At 43.6% G+C, this 20,228-nt stretch overlaps 1 protein-coding gene across 2 annotated transcripts; it reads left to right on the top strand.

Annotated features, from left to right (window-relative positions):
- Window positions 1–1,844: 1,844 nt before the first annotated feature.
- Window positions 1,845–19,005, top strand: lsg1 (large 60S subunit nuclear export GTPase 1). Of its 2 annotated transcripts, XM_033031325.1 has the most exons (15): window positions 1,845–1,963; window positions 3,435–3,561; window positions 4,385–4,505; window positions 6,071–6,157; window positions 7,810–7,896; window positions 9,172–9,232; window positions 10,454–10,630; window positions 10,775–11,176; window positions 11,499–11,600; window positions 13,081–13,224; window positions 15,052–15,175; window positions 16,123–16,202; window positions 17,684–17,851; window positions 18,465–18,658; window positions 18,700–19,005. In XM_033031325.1, the coding sequence occupies exons 1-14, from the start codon at window positions 1,871–1,873 to the stop codon at window positions 18,627–18,629; spliced, it is 1,938 nt and encodes a 645-aa protein (XP_032887216.1). In that variant the 5' UTR covers window positions 1,845–1,870; the 3' UTR covers window positions 18,630–18,658; window positions 18,700–19,005. The 2 variants fall into 2 exon arrangements, with proteins under 2 accessions (XP_032887216.1, XP_032887215.1); XM_033031324.1 differs by having other exon boundaries at window positions 18,465–19,005.
- Window positions 19,006–20,228: the final 1,223 nt, after the last annotated feature.

Genomic DNA, 20,228 nt, shown 5'->3' with positions numbered 1-20,228 from the left:
TTTATTTATTTATTTTTAAAATTACTATTGCACCTCATGCTTGTAATAGGTCCATAAACGTAGACCACATCTTTTGGAATTGGTTTGCTTTTCCTGCTAAGAGGAATCTCATCTCTTCCAGATGTAATGTTTCAAACATATTTGATGTCCACATTTTTATTGTTGGTGTGGGCGCATTTTTCCAGAATTTAAGTATAAGCTTTTTTCCCATTATTAGCCCGTAATTGAGTAAATTCTTCTGATACACGTTTAATTCAGGGATACCTTCCGATATCCCAAAAATGATCCATTCTGGTTTTGGTACCAGTTTTATTTTAGTTAATTTTGAAAAAATATCAAATATTCCATGCCAGAATTTTTGGATTTTTGTACAAAAAACAAAAGAATGCGCTATGGTAGCTTCTTGACACAGACATTTATCACAGATTGGTGAAACATTAGGAAAGATTTTATTTAATTTAGTTTTTGAATAATATAGTCTATGTAATGTTTTGAATTGGATAAGCGTATGTCGTACATTGATCGAGCATTTATGCACCTGTAGTAAATGATTATCCCAGCTCTCTTTTGAAAATTTTATAGCTAATTCTTGTTCCCAGTCTCTTCTAATTCCATCTGTTGTGGGTATTTCTATGTTTAAAATGATATTATATAAGTACGATATTAAATTAGCTGATTCCGCCTTTGTCTTCATTGCTTCATCCAGTAAGTCGGAAGGCATATTATGATAGTCTTTTGTGTATTTTTTCAAATAATCACAAATTTGAAGATATTTAAAATATTGGTTATTTTTCAAATTATATTTCAGTTGTAGTTGTTGAAATGATAGTAATTTTCCCACTTCATACAGATCTTCGAGCGTTTTGATTCCCATTCTTTCCCATTGTATAAATGATTTGTCTATGATTGATGGTTTAAACGATGGGTTATTGGCTATTGGTATTGAGAGAGATAGGTTTCTTAATTTTAGGTTCTGTTTTATTTGTTTCCATGTTCTAATTGTGCTATGTATAATTGGGTTTTTATTATAATTTTTATTATTCAGATTTATTGGTGAGAGGATAATCGCTCCTATATTACTCGGGGAGCAGTCCCCTTTTTCCATTACAATCCAGTCCGCCTGCTGGGCAGAATTGTCCAGCAGGTGAATCATATTTTTAATATTTACTGCCCAATTATAATACATAAAGTTAGGGAGTGCTAGACCCCCCCCACTCTTTTCGTTTATTAAGGTGTGTTCTTTGTATTCTATGGGGTTTATAATCCCATATGAAATTTGTAATGTCTGAGTCCAATTTTTTGAAAAACTTTTTTGGGAGATATATAGGTATTGATTGAAATAGGTATAGAATTTGTGGTAAGAAAATCATTTTTGATTTTGCCCCTCAGTTTTACCTTCTACCCTCCTACTCGAATTCATGACATCCTCCATTCCTATATAAAACCAAAAGGATTGTAATGTTGCCTGTGATTATGTACATTCTGGTAAAGTGATACAATCCTTTTAAATATAATGTTTTTAAAGACACAAAATGCTGGAGTAACTCAATGATGACAGATTTAAAATGTCATGAACTCGAGTAGGAGTGTACAATGTAAAACTGTGGAGCAAAAACATAACTGTCTGAGGAAGGGACCCGGCCCGAAACGTCGCCTATTTCCTTCGCTCCATAAATGCTGCTGCACCCGCTGAGTTTCCCCAGCAATTTTGTGTACCCTATAGGTGCTGCCTGACCCGCTGAGTTACTCTCTGTGTAAAGCAGCATCTGCCCCGGAACCTTGGTGGCGGCGCTGGGTTCCGGCGGAGGGTTTGTGCGACCGGAACGGGCCGGGCTGGCGGAGCGGGCGGGGGACGGACCAAGCAGGCGCCATGGGCAAGAGACAGGCGGCGGGTCTGGGCCGGGTCCTCAACCGGAGCTGGAGCCGGGGCCGGGGCCGGGGCCTGGGGACAGCCAACGGATGGGTGAGCGGCCCCAGGTTCACCCCCAGACCCTGATACTCCCCGGGATATTCTCCCCTCTCTCGGGCCCGGCCATCACTACACATTCTAGATTCCATTGACAGGAGTGTGTAACATAGAGTGATACAGTGTGGAAACAGGCCCTTCAGCCCAACTTGCCCACACCGGCCAACCCAGCTACACTAGTCCCACCTGTCTGCGCTTGGTCCATATCCCTCCAAACCTGTCTTATCCATGTACCTGTCTAACTGTTTCTTAAACGATGGGATAGTCCCAACCTCAGCTACCTCCTCTGGCAGCTTGTACCATGCACCCAACATCCTTTGTGTGAAAAAGTTACCCCTCAGATTCCTATTAAATCTTTTCCCTTTCACTTTGAACCTATGATTCTTGGTCCTTGATTCCCCTACTCTGGGCAAGAGGCTCTGTGCATCTACCCGAAGTCTGAAGAAGGGTCTCAACCAGAAACGTCGCCAATTCCATCTCTCCATAGATGATGCCTCACCCCCTGAGTTTCTCCAGCATTTTTTGTCTACCTTCGATCGTTCCAGCATCTGCAGTTCTTTCTTAAACATCTATCTGATCTATTTCTCGCTTGATTTTATATGCCTCTATAAGATCACCCCTCATCCTCCTGCGCTCGAAGGAATAGAGACTCAGCCTACTCAAACTCTCCCTATAGCTCACACTCTAGTCCTGGCAACATTTTCTGAACTCTTTCAAGCTTGATAATATCTTTCCTATAACATGGTGCCCAGAACTGAATACAATATTCTAAATGTGGTGTCACCAACGTCTTATACAACTGCAACATGACCTCCCAACTTCTATACTCAATAATCTATCTGATGAAGGCCAAAGTGCCAAAAGCCTTTTTGACCACCTTATCTACCTGCGACTCGACCTTCATGGAACCATGCACCTCTACTCCTAGATCCCTCTGCTCTACAACACTACCCAGACGCCTACCATTCACTGTATAGGTCCTGCCCTTGTTTGACGTCCCAAAAATGCGACACCTCACACTTCTCTGTATTAAATTCCATCAACCATTCCTCCGCCCACCTGGCCAATCGATCCAGATCCTGCTGCAATCGTTCACAACCATCTTCACTATCTGCAAAACCACCCACTTTTGTATCATCAGCAAACTTGCTAATCTTGCCCTGTATGTTCTCATCCAAATCATTGATGTAGATGACAAACAGTAACGGGCCCAGCACTGAACTCCGAGGCACACCACAAGTTACAGGCCTCCAGTCCGAGAAGCAAACCTTCCACCATCACACTCTGCTTCCTTCCATGGAGCCAATTTGCTATCCATTCAGCTATCTCTCCTTGGATCACATGCGATCTAACATGGATCAATTGTGTAGAGTTCTGGTTGCTCCCATTACAGGGATGATGTATGTAGAGGGGGTTTTCCAGATGCTGCTGGCTTCTGCTTCTTACTCTGCTGTTGTATGGCCTGCAGCTTCACACCAGCGAGCTGAATGATGGTTATGACTGGGGACGTCTCAACCTGCAGTCAGTCACAGAGCAAAGCACTCTGGATGAATTCCTCGCCACTGCACAACTGGCAGGCACAGAGTTTGTTGCTGGTAAGAACTTCAGTTTTGATATTTACAATAATACACTATGGTTGCATAATTCCTAGGTTTGCCAGCTGGAGGCTTGAGCTCAAATCCTATCATGGATGCTTGGCACTTTAAGCTCAGTTATTAAATCTACAATGAGAGAACAGTGTCATTCATAGTGAGCGTGAAACAAATAGATTGGATAAAAGTCTGAAGAAGGGTCTCGACCCGAAACGTCTCCCATTCTCTCCAGAGATGCTGCCCGTCCTGCTGAGTTACTCCAGCATTTTGTGTCTCTTCTGTTTAAACCAGCATCTGCAGTTCCTTCTCACACAGATTAGATAAAAGAATCGGTTCACTAATGTTCTCTTGAAATGAGTTTGCAGATGAGGACTGGCCTGCAGACAAACATGTCAAATGAGAACAGGAGTAGGTCTTTTGAATCTGGTCTGCCATTCAATAGAATTATTTATTTCACAGCTTCTCCTACTTCCCGGTTTCAACTCTGGCAGAATCGATCTCCAAACAATCATCAAATGATGAGGGAAATTTGCATCTGTGAGGAATCTATTCATGGACAGAGCTGCTATAAATATGTAATGCAGAGAGAAATTTTCCATTTTCAAACTGGAGTTGCATATATGTAACATTTTAATGAGAGCTGATTAACATTTTTATTTCTATGCCCAAAAATGTAGCAAATCTCTTATTTATTCACACTGCTTATTTGTCTAAGGGTGAACCAACACTGCAATGCCAATCATTTTTTTGTTGACAATCTAACGTATAACTTCACGAGGAGCTGTGTTTTGGTGTTAATGTCCAGTTATAACTCCTTTTTCTACAGAGAAGCTTAATGTCACGATTATTTCTGCTGAAGACAGAACTGGGCTGCTAACGACAGAAGAAAGCAAAAAGATAAAAAAACTCCACGAGGAGAACAAGCAGTTTCTCTGCATTCCCAGGAGGTGGGCAAGAATTCCTTTATTTATTCTTCAGACAGTTTGAGTTACAGAAATAATAGGAATGCAACAAAAAATGTTTTGCTCATGGAATTTCTTCCAGGACGGAAACTTCCGGTACTCTATGAATCTGTCGCTTTCTCTACAATGATTCTTTTACGTCAACTCTTTGCCTTCTAGCCTTAGTCTGCTCCTTTCCTCTTAATAATCACATCTCAAAGTACGCCTGCTACAATTGAGAACCTTTTCTCAAAGGTTCTTTTTGAATTTATTTTATTTTAGAAGATAGAAGATAGAACAGTACAGTACAGGATCAGACGCATCTGCCCACAATATCTGTGACACTCATGTTGTTAACACCAACTCTTATCTACCTGCAGTTAATCTATATCCTTCCATTCCCTGTATATCCATGTGCCTATCCAAAAGTCTCTTAAATGCCACTATCGTATTTGCCTCCAGCAACACATTCGAGGCACTTGTCATTTTACTATGCTGAGCATCACTGAGTTTATTCTCGGCTCTGTGACATTGGACCTGCAGACCGGTATTCCAATGCTTCACATTGTTGTCAAAAACTCTTGGCCAGGTTCATTATGGCACCAAACTGTTCCATTTTTACTTTCATTATTAGCTTGTTTTTTTTTTTGAAAAATCATTGGCTTTAATTTAAGATCTCCCAATCTTTACATCGTGGGAATGCCTGTTTACAGAACTAATTACAAGAGTTATTCTTTATGTACTGATCTAATATCGAACACAAAGGGCTGGAGTACCTCAGAGGGTCAGGCAGCATCTGTGGAGAACATGGATAGGTGATGTTTCACAGAGTGCTGGAGTAACTCAGTGGGTCAGGCAGCATCTGTGGAGAACATGGATAGGTAGCGTTTCACAGAGTGCTGGAGTAACTCAGCGAGTCAGGCAGCATCTGTGGAGAACATGGATAGGTGGCGTTTCACAGAGTGCTGGAGTAACTCAGCGAGTCAGGCAGCATCTGTGGAGAACATGGATAGGTGACGTTTCCGGTTGGGACCCTTCTTCAGTTTGATTTAATGCCTTTGGAGAGAAATAGAGCCCAGACCATCACACAAACCAACCTCCCTTCTATTGACTCCATTTATACCTCACGCTGCCTCGGCAAGGCCAGCAGCATAATCAAGGACCAGTCAAACCCCGGCCACTCCCTCTTCTCCCCTCTCCCATCAGGCCAAAGGTATAGAAGTGTGAAAACACACACTTCCAGATTCAGGGACAGTTTCTTTGCAGCTGTTATCAGGCAACTGAATCATCCTACCCCAACCAGAGAGCAGTCCTGAACTACTATCTACCTCTGTTCACCCTTGGACTATTCTTGATCTGACTTTGCTGGATTAACCTTGCACTAGACATTATTTCCTTATCATGTATCTGTACACTGTGAATGGCTCGATTGTAATCATGTATTGTCTTTCTGCTGACTGGATAACATGCAACAAAAGCTTTTCACTGTACCTCGTTACACGTGGCAATAAACTAGACTGAAAGTTGTGGTTTTCTGCTGATCTTTGATCCTTTGATGGTGTTTCTCGTAGACCTCACTGGGATGAGAACACAGTGGCAGAGGAACTGCAGCTGGCTGAAAGGGAAACTTTCCTGGAGTGGAGAAGACAGTTGGCTCAGTGAGTTTGCCACGTCATGCAATCTGGAACTTGGCTGATGTGCTCAGGTTCTGGGTAACTTTTTTAAGGAGTTGAATACTGATTTTTGTATTTAAAATGTATTTAAATATTGCCACGAAGAGCGGTCTTGCACCCCCTTAGACCTGCGTCTGAAGCCACCAGAGAGAGGGGGAGCAGCAATCACTGGGATGTGTCCTGCAGTTGAATTATTTTACACCTTTACTCTTGTGTTTGGTTTGTGAGACTTCCTGCATTGACAAGACTTTGTGAGACTTTCTGCACTTCCTGCAGGCACGGGAAGACAATAGACAATAGGTGCAGGAGTAGGCCATTCGGCTCTTCGAGCCAGCACCGCCATTCAATGTGATCATGGCTGAACATCCACAATCAGTACCCCGTTGCTGCCTTCTCCCCATATCCCCTGACTCCGCTATCTTTAAGAGCCCTATCTAGCTCTCTTGAAAGTATCCAGAGAAGGTGCATGGTTTTTATATTTGATGACTTTGTCTCTGAATTTTGTTCAAACCTGAGTTCTGGACATTTTCAGCAGCAGAATACTGGCTCCAGCTCCTGCCCTTTACAGATCTGGTGTGACGACCAAATCTCCCATTGTAACTAGTGAAGGAAGCCTAGAAAACAATGTCAATAAATGTTAGTCACATTGAAAGTGCCACTGACGATGTCTGGTTTTGCCTGAAGTCACCCCTCCTTGTTCCAGCACAGACTAGTATAGAATTGCCCTTGAAAATATTGCTAGTTACCACTGTCAACCTTTAAACAAAATTTCATCAGCCAGTGATTTGGGACTGCCGTTAATTCTGGCGTCTATTTTCTCCATCACATTCAATGCATGATAAATCAACGTTCCCATATTTATAATATGCACACCATTTTTTAAAAAGGTGTTGAGGCAGTAAACGTCATTGCTTTTCTACATGTAAGATTAAGAGAAATGGACAATGACTTGCCTTTTTTACCAGTTTAAACTGCAGGATAAACTTTGAGTTAAGATTCTGTATAGGGATAATTTCACATTTGTAACTTGGAAGCAACATAGATTTTCACCTTGACATTAGTGGGTGTGATCACAGAAGAGGGCTGAGGGCTCTAATGTCAAGACTATACCATTACCAAACCAACATTACATTTGTCAGTGCAAGAAGCATGCATCTGGTGCAGGTAGACACAAAAAGCTGCAGTAACTCAGTGGGCCAAGAGTGTTTTATTGTCATGTGTCCCATATAGAACAATGAAATTCTTACTTGCTGCAGCACAACACAATATGTAAATATAATACACTGTAAACAATATAATAAACGAGAGAGAAAAAAAGTTCAGTGTGCACGCGCACGCACACACACACACACACACTCACACTCACACATACACACACACACTCACATATACACACACACACACACACACACACACACACACACACACACACACACACACACACACACACACACACACACACACACACATACACACACATACACAGATATATATACACACACACATATACACACACACACACACTCACACACTAATAGTGCATCTCTGGAGAGTCACATCCTCAGATGATGACATTGAGGTCCAGTGTGTTAGGGCTTTATACCAAGACACATTTACAGGCTGTTTGTTTTGTCCAGGTTGGAAGAGGAGAGAAACCTGATCCTCACGCCATTTGAAAGGAACCTGGACTTCTGGCGTCAGCTGTGGCGAGTTATTGAGCGCAGGTACAGTATGTGGGAACTTCATCCCTGCAGGATGCCACACTCGTTATTCGTTCATCATCAGTCCATCGACCACATTGTTTATCTCCAGGGTCTCGGCATTCTGAGCCTGTTGTTTGTATTTCATCATTTGCTTCGATTAAATGTATTTTTGTAATTCGGTTCTGAATTGTGTCAAGTGTGGGAACCATTGAAATATATTTACTGCTGGAAGAAAAAAGGTTGCATCAGGTGTTAAAGAATGATCTCCGTACAGATCTGGCCTTCTTTCTGGTAAATGTCCAGCGTGCCAGGATGAATTTATCGTGTATAAAATGTCATTATTGTATTGTGCACAATCTCACCCTCATATTCTCACTCTGCAACAAGTTCATTAATGTAACGTGCATGGAGAGGAATTTCCCCTGTACTCCCTTTCATCACCTGCATGTTCTCCACAGATGCTGCTTGACCCGCTGAGTTACTCCAGCACTCTGTGAAACGTCACCTATCCATGTTCTCCACAAATGCTGCCTGACCCGCTGAGTTACTCCAGCACTCTGTGAAACGTCACCTATCCATGTTCTCCACAAATGCTGCCTGACCCGCTGCGTTACTCCAGCACTCTGTGAAACATCACTCATTCCTTTTGGGACGACAGATGGCACAATGGGCTAAGTGTTCGGCTGGCAACTGGAAGGTAGCCGGTTCGAATCCCGCTTGGAGTGCATACTGTCGTTGTGTCCTTGGGCAAGACACTTCACCCACCTTTGCCTGTGTGTGAATGTGTGTGAGTGATTGGTGGTGGTCGGAGGGGCCGTAGGCGCAGATTGGCAGCCACGCTTCCGTCAGTCTGCCCCAGGGCAGCTGTGGCTACAGAAGTAGCTTACCACCACCGAGTGTGACTGAGGAGTGAATGAATAATGCGATGTAAAGCGCCTTGAGTATTAGAAAGGCGCTATATAAATCCCATCCATTATTATTATTATTATTCCTTCTCTCCAGAGATGCTGCCTACAAATCTTTGCACCTGCATCGCGGCACTTGCCCTGATGTTTCTGTCTCCGGCTGGGAACTTATTGTGATGTTAGGGACAGGGATACTTGTAATGTATGAGTGAAACTGGTTTTGTGTGTGAGTGTATGTGTGAGCAGACGTTGAGGGTTAATATGTTCCGTAATTGAACACAGCTGCACGTTTTATACGTGTCACTACATTTGTCCTGTGTCATTTTTACAAATACTGTAAATCTGCAGTTGTTGTCCGTTTTAACTGGTTGCATTAATTTGGTTTGTGCAGTGACATCGTTGTTCAGATTGTTGATGCCAGGAACCCTCTGCTTTTCCGCTGTGAAGATCTGGTATGTTCAGATTTAGCTTTTTTGCAAACTGCATGACCTCCCTTATTCTAAAATTCAGAAATTGTTCAAATGACATCATTGTCCTTTTTGCGATGTTGCACTTCGCTGAAGCGCCTACACTAATACTGTGTGGTTATATTTTTACAGTTTTTATGTTGTTGAAATGGAATAAATACGTTTATTTCAAAGGTTAAAGTCTCAGAATGAAAGTTGCTGTATTGTAATAACATGCACAGCAAATCTCTTAATAATCCCCATTCTGACCGTAAAGCTATATTCCCTCTGGTCTTTGACATTTCCACCCTCTGTCCACCTCATCTATGCCTCTTATAATTTGATAAGCTTCTAACAGGTCTCCCTTCAGCCTCCAACACTCCAGAGAAAACAATCCGTGTTTGTTCAACCTCCTTATTGTTAATCCAGACATCATTCTGGTAAACCTCCTCTGCACCCTCTCCAAAGCCCCCACATCCCTCCTGTAATGGGGGCACCAGAATTGCTCACTGTAGTTTCCATATGTGGTCTAACCAAAGTTTCAAACAGCTGCAACATGACCTCCTGACTCTGACACTCAATGTCCCGACTGAGAAAAGCTCATCCATTCTCTAAATGTATTTGGTCAAACAGCCTAGTGTGTGTACGAAGGAACTGCAGATGCTGGAGAAGTCTCTACCCGAAACCTCACCCATTCCTTTTCTCCAGAGATGCTGCCTGTCCCGCTGACTTACTCCAGCACTGTGAAACGTCACCTATCCATGTTCTCCATAGATGCTGCCTGACCTGCTGAGTTACTCCAGCACTCTGTGAAACATCATCTATCCATGTTCTCCACAGATGCTGCCTGACCCGCTGAGTTACTCCAGCACTCTGTGAAACATGACTCATTCCTTCTCTCCGGAGATGCTGCCTACAAATCTTTGTATTGGACTACAGATTGTGAAGTAGTTTTGTCTGCAAAATACAGAATGTTTTACTTACACTGAGATAAGCGAACTGAAAATTCGGGCAGTAGTGAGAATGAGATGGTGGGACAGAGGAACAGGTGAGAGAATTAGTGAAGATGAACAGAAAGGTGCACAAATATTGATGAGATGATCATGGGCTCCAGAGAAATAGAAAGCACCAGAGTAAAGCTTCTCGTCTTTGAATGCATTGGTCAAAATATCCTCTGAACGTTGTTGCTATTGTGTTTTTATGGAAGTTTGTGCTATTTTGTGTCAGGAGCGGTATGTGAAGGAAATGCGGGCGGATAAGGTCAACATGATGCTGATGAACAAAGCGGATCTGCTGAGCCGTGCACAGAGGAGGCTCTGGGCCAGCTACTTTGCTGAGCAAGGTGTGCGAGTGCTCTTCTGGTCAGCCACAGCAGAAGGGAATCGGCTCGACGCTGAGGCAAAGGTATGTAGTTGATGCGATGTTGGGACTTAGGCAAGAGGAAGATCATGCCTCTATTACTGCACCCCTTATATTCTTTCCTTCCTCCCCCTCCCTGTCGCAAGTAGCTACGCTGTTGTAAATGATTTTTTATTTGTTTTCACAAAGGGAGAAGAGCATCAAGGAGAGAGAAGTGAAGAGAGTACAGGTGAAAGTGATGCTGATACAGCTCAGAGGGATGTGAGGCCCACAGATCTCACAGATGAAGGTGAGAACAGTCAGTATGAAGACTGCGAAGATGATGAGCTTTGGGAGACTTGTTCTGAAGATGAGAAGGAGAGCATAATGCCGTGTGCTGCTGCTGCTGCTGGCCTGCAGGGAGCTGAGATAAGGCCACCCTCTTGTGTGGACAATGACAGGACTGCACCTGCTTCCAGCTCCAACCCAACCTTTCCAAAGCAAAGTGTCAAGAACTCGAGTCGCCTCCTGCAGCGAAGTGAAATGCTGGAGATTTTTAAAACGTCACACCAAGGAAAACGTGTGAAAGATATGGAAATCACTGTTGGCTTAGTGAGTGAATCGCTTCTGTTTTATTCCCGCGTAGGTTTACGTTCTTGCATGAAAAGTGTCGTCTGTAAAGTTGCCAACTTCATGCCAAAGCTGTTTCTTGTTTTAGTTCCCTTTTTTAAAACATTTTAATTTCTAGTATTTCCAAATGTGGCACTTGTGCATCATACACTGTGTGCAATACTTGTTGGGGTAAGCAACAAACTCCATACACCGTGGTCTTTTGACATCGAAATGTTTCCTATGTGTGATGAGTTTGCCGACTGAGTGGATTTATGCAGCGACGTGGTGTCTGTGCAGACACTCATTATGTTTTGTTTAACAGGTGGGCTATCCTAATGTGGGGAAGAGTTCCACGATAAATACTATCTTCCAAAATAAGAAAGTCTCTGTATCTGCAACGCCGGGTCACACCAAACATTTCCAGGTATGCCCATCGCTCTTGGTATTTAACGTTTATACAATTATTTCAAACTATGAAGGATGGAAGTGGAATGTTACTGGATGTTTGTGGGGAAGTCATGCATTTCTGGATCAATTGCTAGTTGGTTTATGCTGTGTTTGATGTTATTGGTTTCACCTGACTTTCAGCAGATGCTGAATGTTGTCAGATTTGCTGCTGTTCGTACTTGAAAGTGGCAACTATGAAACATGAACTCACGAACAAGGAACGGAATCATCTTGATGCATTTACAAGATTTGTAGCCATCTCCGAGGTTGCTTTAGATTCCGCCCGTCCAGCCGGCATTAGATTCCGTGGAGAAGGGCAAAGTTTTGGCTTAATAATAATAATAATAATAATAATAATAATAATAATAATAATAATAATAATAATAATAATAATAAATACTTTATTGATCCCCTCAGGGAAATTCAGATGTCCAGAAGCCCCCAACCAACAAACCCACAGATTCAAAACGAACGCAGACAGAAAATACATAGAATACAATGTGGACACTACCTGAGAGCAATAAATACTTAAAAAGACCAATAATTAACAATAAAAAATAAAAAATTGCAAAATGCATCCCCCTACAGCCTAGCGGTCCGAATTATAAAATCTAATGGCTGCAGGGGTGAAGGATCTCCTGAACCGCTCCGTTCTACAGGGCAGGGAGAGGAGCCGGTTGTTGTTCCGAGTGCTCTTTTGACTCTCCAGAATTACAAGGAGGGGATGCCCGGGGTTTTTCAGGATGACCTGCACCTCGTGCCTCATACGCCTCTCAAGCACATCCATCCCAGAGTCTACTCTCCCCTCCAGCACTGAGCTAGCTCGTTTAACCAGTTTGACCAGCTTCTTGTTGTTTTTTGCACTAATGCTGTTGCCCCAGCAGACAACAGCGTAAAAAATAACACTTGCAACCACAGTGTTGTAAAACATGTGCAGCATATCATTACACACATTGAAGGATTTGAGCCTTCTGAGGAAAAAGAGAGTGCTCTGGCCTTTTTTGTAGAGGGAGTCAGAGTTGACAGACCAGTCCAGTTTGTTATCAAGGTGCACTCCAAGGTATTTATATGTCTGCACCACCTCAATGTCAGCCCCTGCAGCGTTGACCAGCTGAAGGGGGAGCTTGGACCTGCTTGAGGTTATGCATCAAGTTTCTCATTTGTTGATGCTTCCCAGAATCTTCCACTTAACAAATGTCATATCGTGGGAATGCAGGTGTGTAGCGTGTGCTGTAGTTTAATTTATTGTCACATGTACTGAGGTACAGTGAAAAGCTTTTGTTGCGTCCTACCAAGTCAGTGGAAAGCCAATACACATTTACAATCCAGTGTACAGATACAGGACGTTTCAATGTCATTAACATTGAGCAGGTGTTGCTTGAGACAGTGTTGGGGAAATGGAAGCTAACCTTTGAAGGGACCAGCTGATGTCTAATACGGAACGTTTTGTCCCACAGACGTTGTACGTGGAGACTGGTTTGTGCCTCTGCGACTGTCCCGGCCTCGTCATGCCATCCTTCGTGTCCACCAAAGCAGAAATGGTCTGCTGTGGGATTTTACCCGTGGATCAGATGAGGGACCATGTGCCGCCTGTGTCTCTGATATCCTTTTCACAATGTCACGGATCTAAAGCGAGTAAATTCACTTCATGTCAATGTGTTAACTCCAAAAGAATGTGTGCTTTGAGAAACGCAACCCCTTTGGCCACACACTCGAGAAAGAAGTTTCACACGGGAAATAATTAATTTTCATATTTATTTTAATCAAAAACACCTCATGGAAGGCCTTCATTCTTCTGACCCTTGGCTAGTAAAAGAATGTGCTTGAATGATGTTAGTTTCTGCTGAACTGTCACTGTTGAGATGTTGCTATTGCTATTGCTATTGTTATGTTCCAATCACCTGCTTCACCCCAATTCCAAAAAAACATTTGCTCCTTTCAATTTTATTTTAAAGTATTCCTGTGTTAGTTTTTATGCTATCCCATTTTAACATTAAATGGACAATAGACAATAGGTGCAGGAGTAGGCCATTCAGCCCCTCGAGCCAGCACCGCCATTCAATGTGATCATGGCTGATCATCCACAATCAGTACCCCGTTCCCGCCTTCTCCCAATATCCCCTGAACCGGCCTCCACCACCCTCTGAGGCAGAGAATTCCACAGATTCACAACTCTCTGTGTGAAAAAGACTTGACTACACACCCCATGTGTGTGGGCTTGTAGTTTGGTGCCAGGGTGGAAGCATATATTTCACTTGTGCAACTGAAACTGAAGCTATCCCTTTCAATGTAAATGTGTGGATTTTCATACGGATCAGAGGAATATCTCAACTAAGCCCAGGAAGCTTTCTATATCTGGATCTTCATTGGGATTTATGCATTGCAGGGAAAATGTGCAAACACCGTGCATTATTTGAAGGAAAAGCTCAGCTACCACCGTTCTAAGCAGTGGTTGGATCTTTTATATTAAACCTATGTTGCTCTGTTCACTTTTCTAATGAAAAAAATTGTGTTGAAAGGCTTGAAACCAATGACCTTGTGTGTTTCCGTTTACTTAAGGTACAGCCTAGTCTGGAGCATGGGGTTTACAACCATACAGCACAGGGACAAGCAAACATTTCCAGCCCACAATGTTTGTGGCCAACATGATGCCCATCTCCTCTGCCTGCACGTGAACCATATCCATCCATTCCCTGCATATCCACGTGCCTATCTAAAAGCCTCTTCCCCTGCCTCCACCCCTGCCTGCCAGCGTGTTCCCCGCCCCACTCTGCCCTCTAGTGTTGGAAATATACACTACCTCCACCTCCACTCCTGGCAGCCAGCATGTTTCCAGCCACACTCTGCCCTCTAGTGTTGGAAATATCCACGCTGGCAGAAAGGTTTTGACTGCAAGGATTTGTTGAGGATATTAATACCAAAAAAACTGGGAAATATATTGATGATTTAAGCACAGCATAGGGGCGGCATGTCACGGTGGCGCAGCAATAGAGTACCTCCGATCCAGTTTCCATCCAGACTATGAGTGCTTGTCTGCCGGAAGTGTGCAGGGATCGCTGGTCGGCATGGACTCAGTGGGCCGAAGGGCCAGTTTCCACGCTGTATCTCTAAACTAAAGCAGACTAAATATTGATCTATTTTTGGTCAGGAGGTGAATGAGTGTGAGTGCCTGAATGATGTGTAGCTGCAGCTTTATTGCAGTGTATCACATGGTGTTCCTGTCATCAGTGTGACCCAGAGCTGAATGTAGAACACGGGAGATGGGGTCTTCATGGAACTATTCTTCCTGGGAACAACAGCATCCTGCATTATGCCATCCCCATTTGTATTTTTTAATACTTTGTCCTTTCTATGTTGTAGGACAATTGACTGCATTGGTCATTTCTGTGTTACATTTACAATTATCTTGTATTCCTTGACTGGGCTATGTCTGCCAGCATATTCCCAGGCACGTTTTGGAAGCCACGTATGGAATTAATATCATTAGACCCAGAGAGGATGAAGATCCAAATAGGCATCCTACTTGTGAAGAGTTCTTAATGGCCTATGGATGTGAGTTTGTGATATCTAATGTATTACTGTGTACGTAGACACGAGGAACTATGGATGCTGGCATACAAAGTACACAAAGTGCTGGAGTAACTCAGCGAGTCCGGCAGCATCTCTGGAGAGCATGAATAGGTAACGTTTTGGGTCTTGACCCTTCCCAGTCTGAAGAAAGGTTCCGACTCAAAACGTCACCTATCCATGTTCTCCACAGATGCCGCTTGACCCGCTGAGTTACTCCAGTACTCTGTGAAACGTCACCTATCCATGTTCTCCACAGATGCTGCTTGACCCGCTGAGTTACTCCAGCACTCTGTGAAACGTCACCTATCCATGTTCTCCACAGATGCTGCCTGACCCGCTGAGTTACTCCAGCATTTTGTGTCTAACCTGCATGTTGTTCCTCTATTAGTTGGTCTTGGTGCCACCTCATTTTAAGATCCAATGTTAAGTTCTGACAAAAAAAGGCCGTATTCAGAATAACAACTTTGTTCTCATCATATTTTTCATGCAGCATCTTTGCTCTGCAGTGAGATTGAATAGTGACCTGTTGCCCTCTATATTCGGGCAATGGAATCAACTGACTTTTAGATTGTGGATTTATAAACTGTGTTTCTTGTTCTTGTACTTGTTCTTCTGAAAGGAAAAGTATATTTTTACCCCACACTTTGCTCGAATGTGGATTGGTGAAATGTGTTGAAAATGTCTGAAGAAAATTGAACTTGAACTTATCATGTTGTTTAAAGAGATGAACGTGCGAGACAATGTTCATATTTAATATTTGATGCACAGCTTGATGAAAATATAATGAAATGGTTTGTTTTGAATCCCTTGAACTGAGAAGTTCCACAGATTGTTTGACACATTGGTGTTCCACAGACAGCTATTGATTGTCTGACACATTGGTGTTCCACTGATGGTTAGTGATTGTCTGACACCTTGCTATTCCACAGACATGAGAGGTTTCATGAATGCCCATGGACAGCCAGACCAGCCGAGAGCGGCCAGGTACATTCTGAAGGATTATGTGACGGTGAGTAATGTAACTGCGGGTGTAATGGTTTGTCGTGGTGAATGAATATCAGTAAATCAGTGCCTTCCCTCTGCATCTTCCTGCCAGAGTTATAAAATACATACCAGTGGACTGATGTAATTGTGTTATAGTGGACTTCAGAAGGGAAAAATTGTAGGTATATCTAAGAGAGACAGTGAACTGGATGTACTGGAATTATGTAGAAAACACAAAGTGCTGGAGGAACTCAGCTAGTCAGGCAGCATCTATGGAGGGAATGGGCAGATGATGTTTTGGGTTGGGATCCTTTAGTCTGGACAAACGATGTTTCTAGTTGAGTTGCTTCTTGCGTCTGTTCAAACCGAGTTAATGTTTCAGGTTGTAGACCCCTTGCCTAAACTGGGAAAGTGGGAAATGGTTTATTTTAAGATGCGGTGAGGGGAGGTGCAGTCCAAAGGGCTTATCAGTGGAGCAAGGCCAGTGATATGGTGAGGGAAGGTGCAGGCCAAAGGGCTTATCTGTGGAGCAGGGCCAGTGATCTCAATGTGGAGCAAGGCCAGTGATCTCAATCTGTTACGTGCCTTTACTGGTGCTTTTGAAGTGTCCTTTTCCCTTGTCTTTGGCTTCCCCGCTATCATTATTGACGGAGCCCTCGTTCACAGTCTGTACCTCTGCTCTCACCACCTTTCCTGCTCTGCACGATTCCCCAGCTCCTCATCAGTCTCTGCATTTGACAGATAATCCTCTGGAAGATTCTCTCACCACCAATGAGATTCCTCAACCAGACACATCATAGAAACATAGACAATAGGTGCAGGAGTAGACCATTTGGCCCTTCCAGCCAGCACTGCCATTCAATGTGATCATGGCTGATCATCCACAATCAGTACCTGCCTTCTCCCCATATCCCGCACCAAGTCCAAGTGGGGAGAATCTCCAAGTTTAGGCATCTGGCTTTATTGTTCCTTCATTCCCACTCATCCATGTGCCCCACCCACCCTCACTCCCATCTCTCCCCTTCTCACTCCCCTCCAACTCATTCCTTCCTCTGACTTCACAATTTGCACCTCTCCTTTTCTACTTTTATTTATGGATTTTCAACATCTGTAACCTGACTGATCACATGAAAGGCATTTAAAAATAGAGAGATTGTGTTTGTCTGTCTGTGTCTGTTTGTCTGTCTGTGTGTGTATATGTGTGTGTGTTTGTCTGTGTGTGTGTGTGTGTCTGCGTGCGTGTGTCTGTCTGCGTGTGTGTCTGCGTGTGTGTGCGTGTCTGTCTGTGTGCGTGTGTGTATCTGTCTGCGTGTGTGTGTGTCTGTCTGTGTGCATGTGTGTGTCTGTCTGCGTGTGTGTGTGTGCGTGTGTGTGTGTCTGTCTTCGTGTGCGTGTGTGCCAAACTGCTTTGTGGATTGTTCTGGGTTGGTTATTCTGGTGAAAGTCTGGGTGTGTAATGGATAAGTGGAGATGAAGGCTTGTGTTTTCCTGTGTCATTAACTGCAGGGGAAGTTGTTGTACTGCCACCCTCCCCCTGGTGTGGACTCCACTCAGTTCCAATACCACCACGCTAAGCAGGTGGCTACCTGTGACAGAAATAGCACAAAGCTCAAGGGGAAGCAAAATAAAGTGAAAAAAATTGAAAATGACGTGGACAAAAACTTCTTTCACCAGGTAAGAGGCAGTGGGCAGGGGAGAATGTTTATTTCAGAATGGGCTTTAAATGGCCTGAGCCTCGTGTGGATAACACAAGACTTTGCAAAGCTGCGGTTAATCAATAAGATGCATGTTGTGTTTATATTAACTCTGTTTTTTTTAATAAATCCACAAAAGGAAGGTACACTAACCTGACAATATAATCGGATATTAACAGGGGTATATTATAGTAGAAACATGGGCACACAGCATGGAAACAGGCCCTTCGGCCCAGCTTGCCCATGCCTCCCCAGGGCCACCTATACTAGTCCCACAGCATGTATTTGGCCCATATCCCACTAAACCTGTCCTATCCATGGACCTGCCCAAATGCCTGGAATGTTGTTGTCGTACTCCGGTACCTCTGTTCCATATGCCCTGTCTGAAGATGTTCTCTCATTGTCAACCCAAGTTGCTTAAAAGGCTTTGGTTGTCCTTTGTCTTTCTCTCTCCTAATAGAATCCTCTGAAAATATAATATTTAAAACACATTTTCAGGATGTAGGTACTTGAGATCTTTAAACACGAATAGTCTTGTTATATCTTTCCTCACCCTTGTGTCCCGTGAACTCTGCACATACTGCTTGTTACAGGACAACGTGCGCGCTTTCACAAAAGGTGGTCAAGCTGCAATGGGAGTCAGGCTCGGCACAGAGGCAACGCCGTTCGATGGAGGGCCGGGGAAAACCTGGAAAAAGCACGGCAACAGGAACAAGAAGGAGAAAACCCGCAGAATCTGCAAGCACTTGGACCAGTGAAAGTGATCCCAGCTGTGACTGGGCATCCATCCCACCAATTAATGGCCATATCCCATCAATGATGGCCATCTCCCATCAATGATGGCCATGCCCCACCAACACCATCAATGATGGCCATCTCCCATCAATGACTCGGCCTGCCCCATCAACACCATCAATGATGTGGCCTGCCCCTGCTTCTCTTGAGCACACTGACGCCAGAATGGTGGGTTAAGCAACACGTCAGACAGAAGTGTTACGACCAATGCATTGTGCATAAAACACGAGGCACCAAATTAATGTAACTGAGCTTAATTTGAAATTTACAACCATTTTGACTGAATTATAATTGTTTTTCCAAAGATGTGAATTTAATATAAAAAGAATACAACATAAATAGTATGTACTAATTGTCCTTGATTTCCTGATGGAGACAGTAAGAATGTTTTGACCTGTTACAGATCATATGAAATTCTATGTTTTGTTCCCCCAAGAAGGGCTGTGGTATTTTTTCTCTTGGAATGGTTCCAGACACCTCTGTACTTTGGGGGACCATTTGGAATAGATTTCCACCCACCTCTGTGCCCGTATTGGCATCCTCTGTGCCAGACTCGTGGACCAGTGTGCTTGACTCTGTAACTAAACATCATATTTCAGCAACGCTCATTTGTTCACCCCCACTCAATGGTCAAACATTTCCTGTTGTCCTCCGAAGGAAAGCCTGGATGTGGCACAACATTGATTGAGAAAGACGGAGGGACAGACCCGGATTGCCCTCCAAGGAATCTTTGATTGCTCACCATGTGTCGTACAGTCAGGAAGATATTTCCAATGCCAACATTCTCGATGATCACCTGCTTTGCTTCCTACCTTCACAGATACATGCTCACTCTTATTATTGCACTAGTAAACGCTTACCACTTACAGGATGTTGTACCCACACGTTGGCAGCTGTTGCCAATACACTCACCAAGCCTGGTCCCAGACTCACCCACTCCATCACCACTCACTCCAGCTCCAACTTTCACTTTGTCCATGCTTATCTCAAAGTCAGGCTCCATAAGGCGCTGGTCAGCCTGTATTAGAATCAGAATCAGATTTTATTCGCCAAGTATGTTTTGCAACATATGAGGAATTTCACTGGCCAGGTCAGTCATACAATTAAAAGCAACAGACTCAAAAACACATTTTAACATGAACATGCACCACAGTGACTCCTACACATTCCTCACTGTGATGGAAGGTGAAATAAAGTTTAAGTCCTTCCTTTTGTTGTTCCTCGGTCGGGGGCCTCGAGCCCCCCATTGACGGGACGGTCTTGACTCCCGTAGCCGGCGGCGTTCGGGCCCTCTGCGTCTAAGCGTTCAGCCGCAGAGCCCGGAGAATGTGATCCAAAAAATTGATTACATCTCCGGAAAGGTAGGAACTTGAAAAAAAGTTTCTCCCAATCCCCTCCCTCCTCCCCCCACGTAAAACAAACCGAAGTACATTAAAACAAACTTTTAACAAACGCTAAAAATAACAAAAAGATGAAAAAACGAACAGACTGCCGGCAGGGCTGCCATTTCCCCAGTGCCCCTGGTGGTCATATTAGCAGCATTGTCAACCATTTTGGGCACC

The sequence above is a fragment of the Amblyraja radiata genome, chromosome 13 (assembly GCF_010909765.2).
Source record: "Amblyraja radiata isolate CabotCenter1 chromosome 13, sAmbRad1.1.pri, whole genome shotgun sequence".
NCBI lineage: Eukaryota > Metazoa > Chordata > Chondrichthyes > Rajiformes > Rajidae > Amblyraja > Amblyraja radiata.
This window is presented reverse-complemented; position numbering and strand designations above follow the sequence as displayed.

Bases quoted from the DNA above. Each gene is read 5' to 3' on its own strand.
- lsg1 (XM_033031325.1), top strand. From the start codon at position 1,871: ATGGGCAAGAGACAGGCGGCGGGTCTGGGCCGGGTCCTCAACCGGAGC. The intron at 3,562-4,384 runs GTAAGAACTTCA...CTTTTTCTACAG, and splicing joins AGGCACAGAGTTTGTTGCTG to AGAAGCTTAATGTCACGATT. The intron at 13,225-15,051 runs ATATCCTTTTCA...TGACTGGGCTAT, and splicing joins ATGTGCCGCCTGTGTCTCTG to GTCTGCCAGCATATTCCCAG.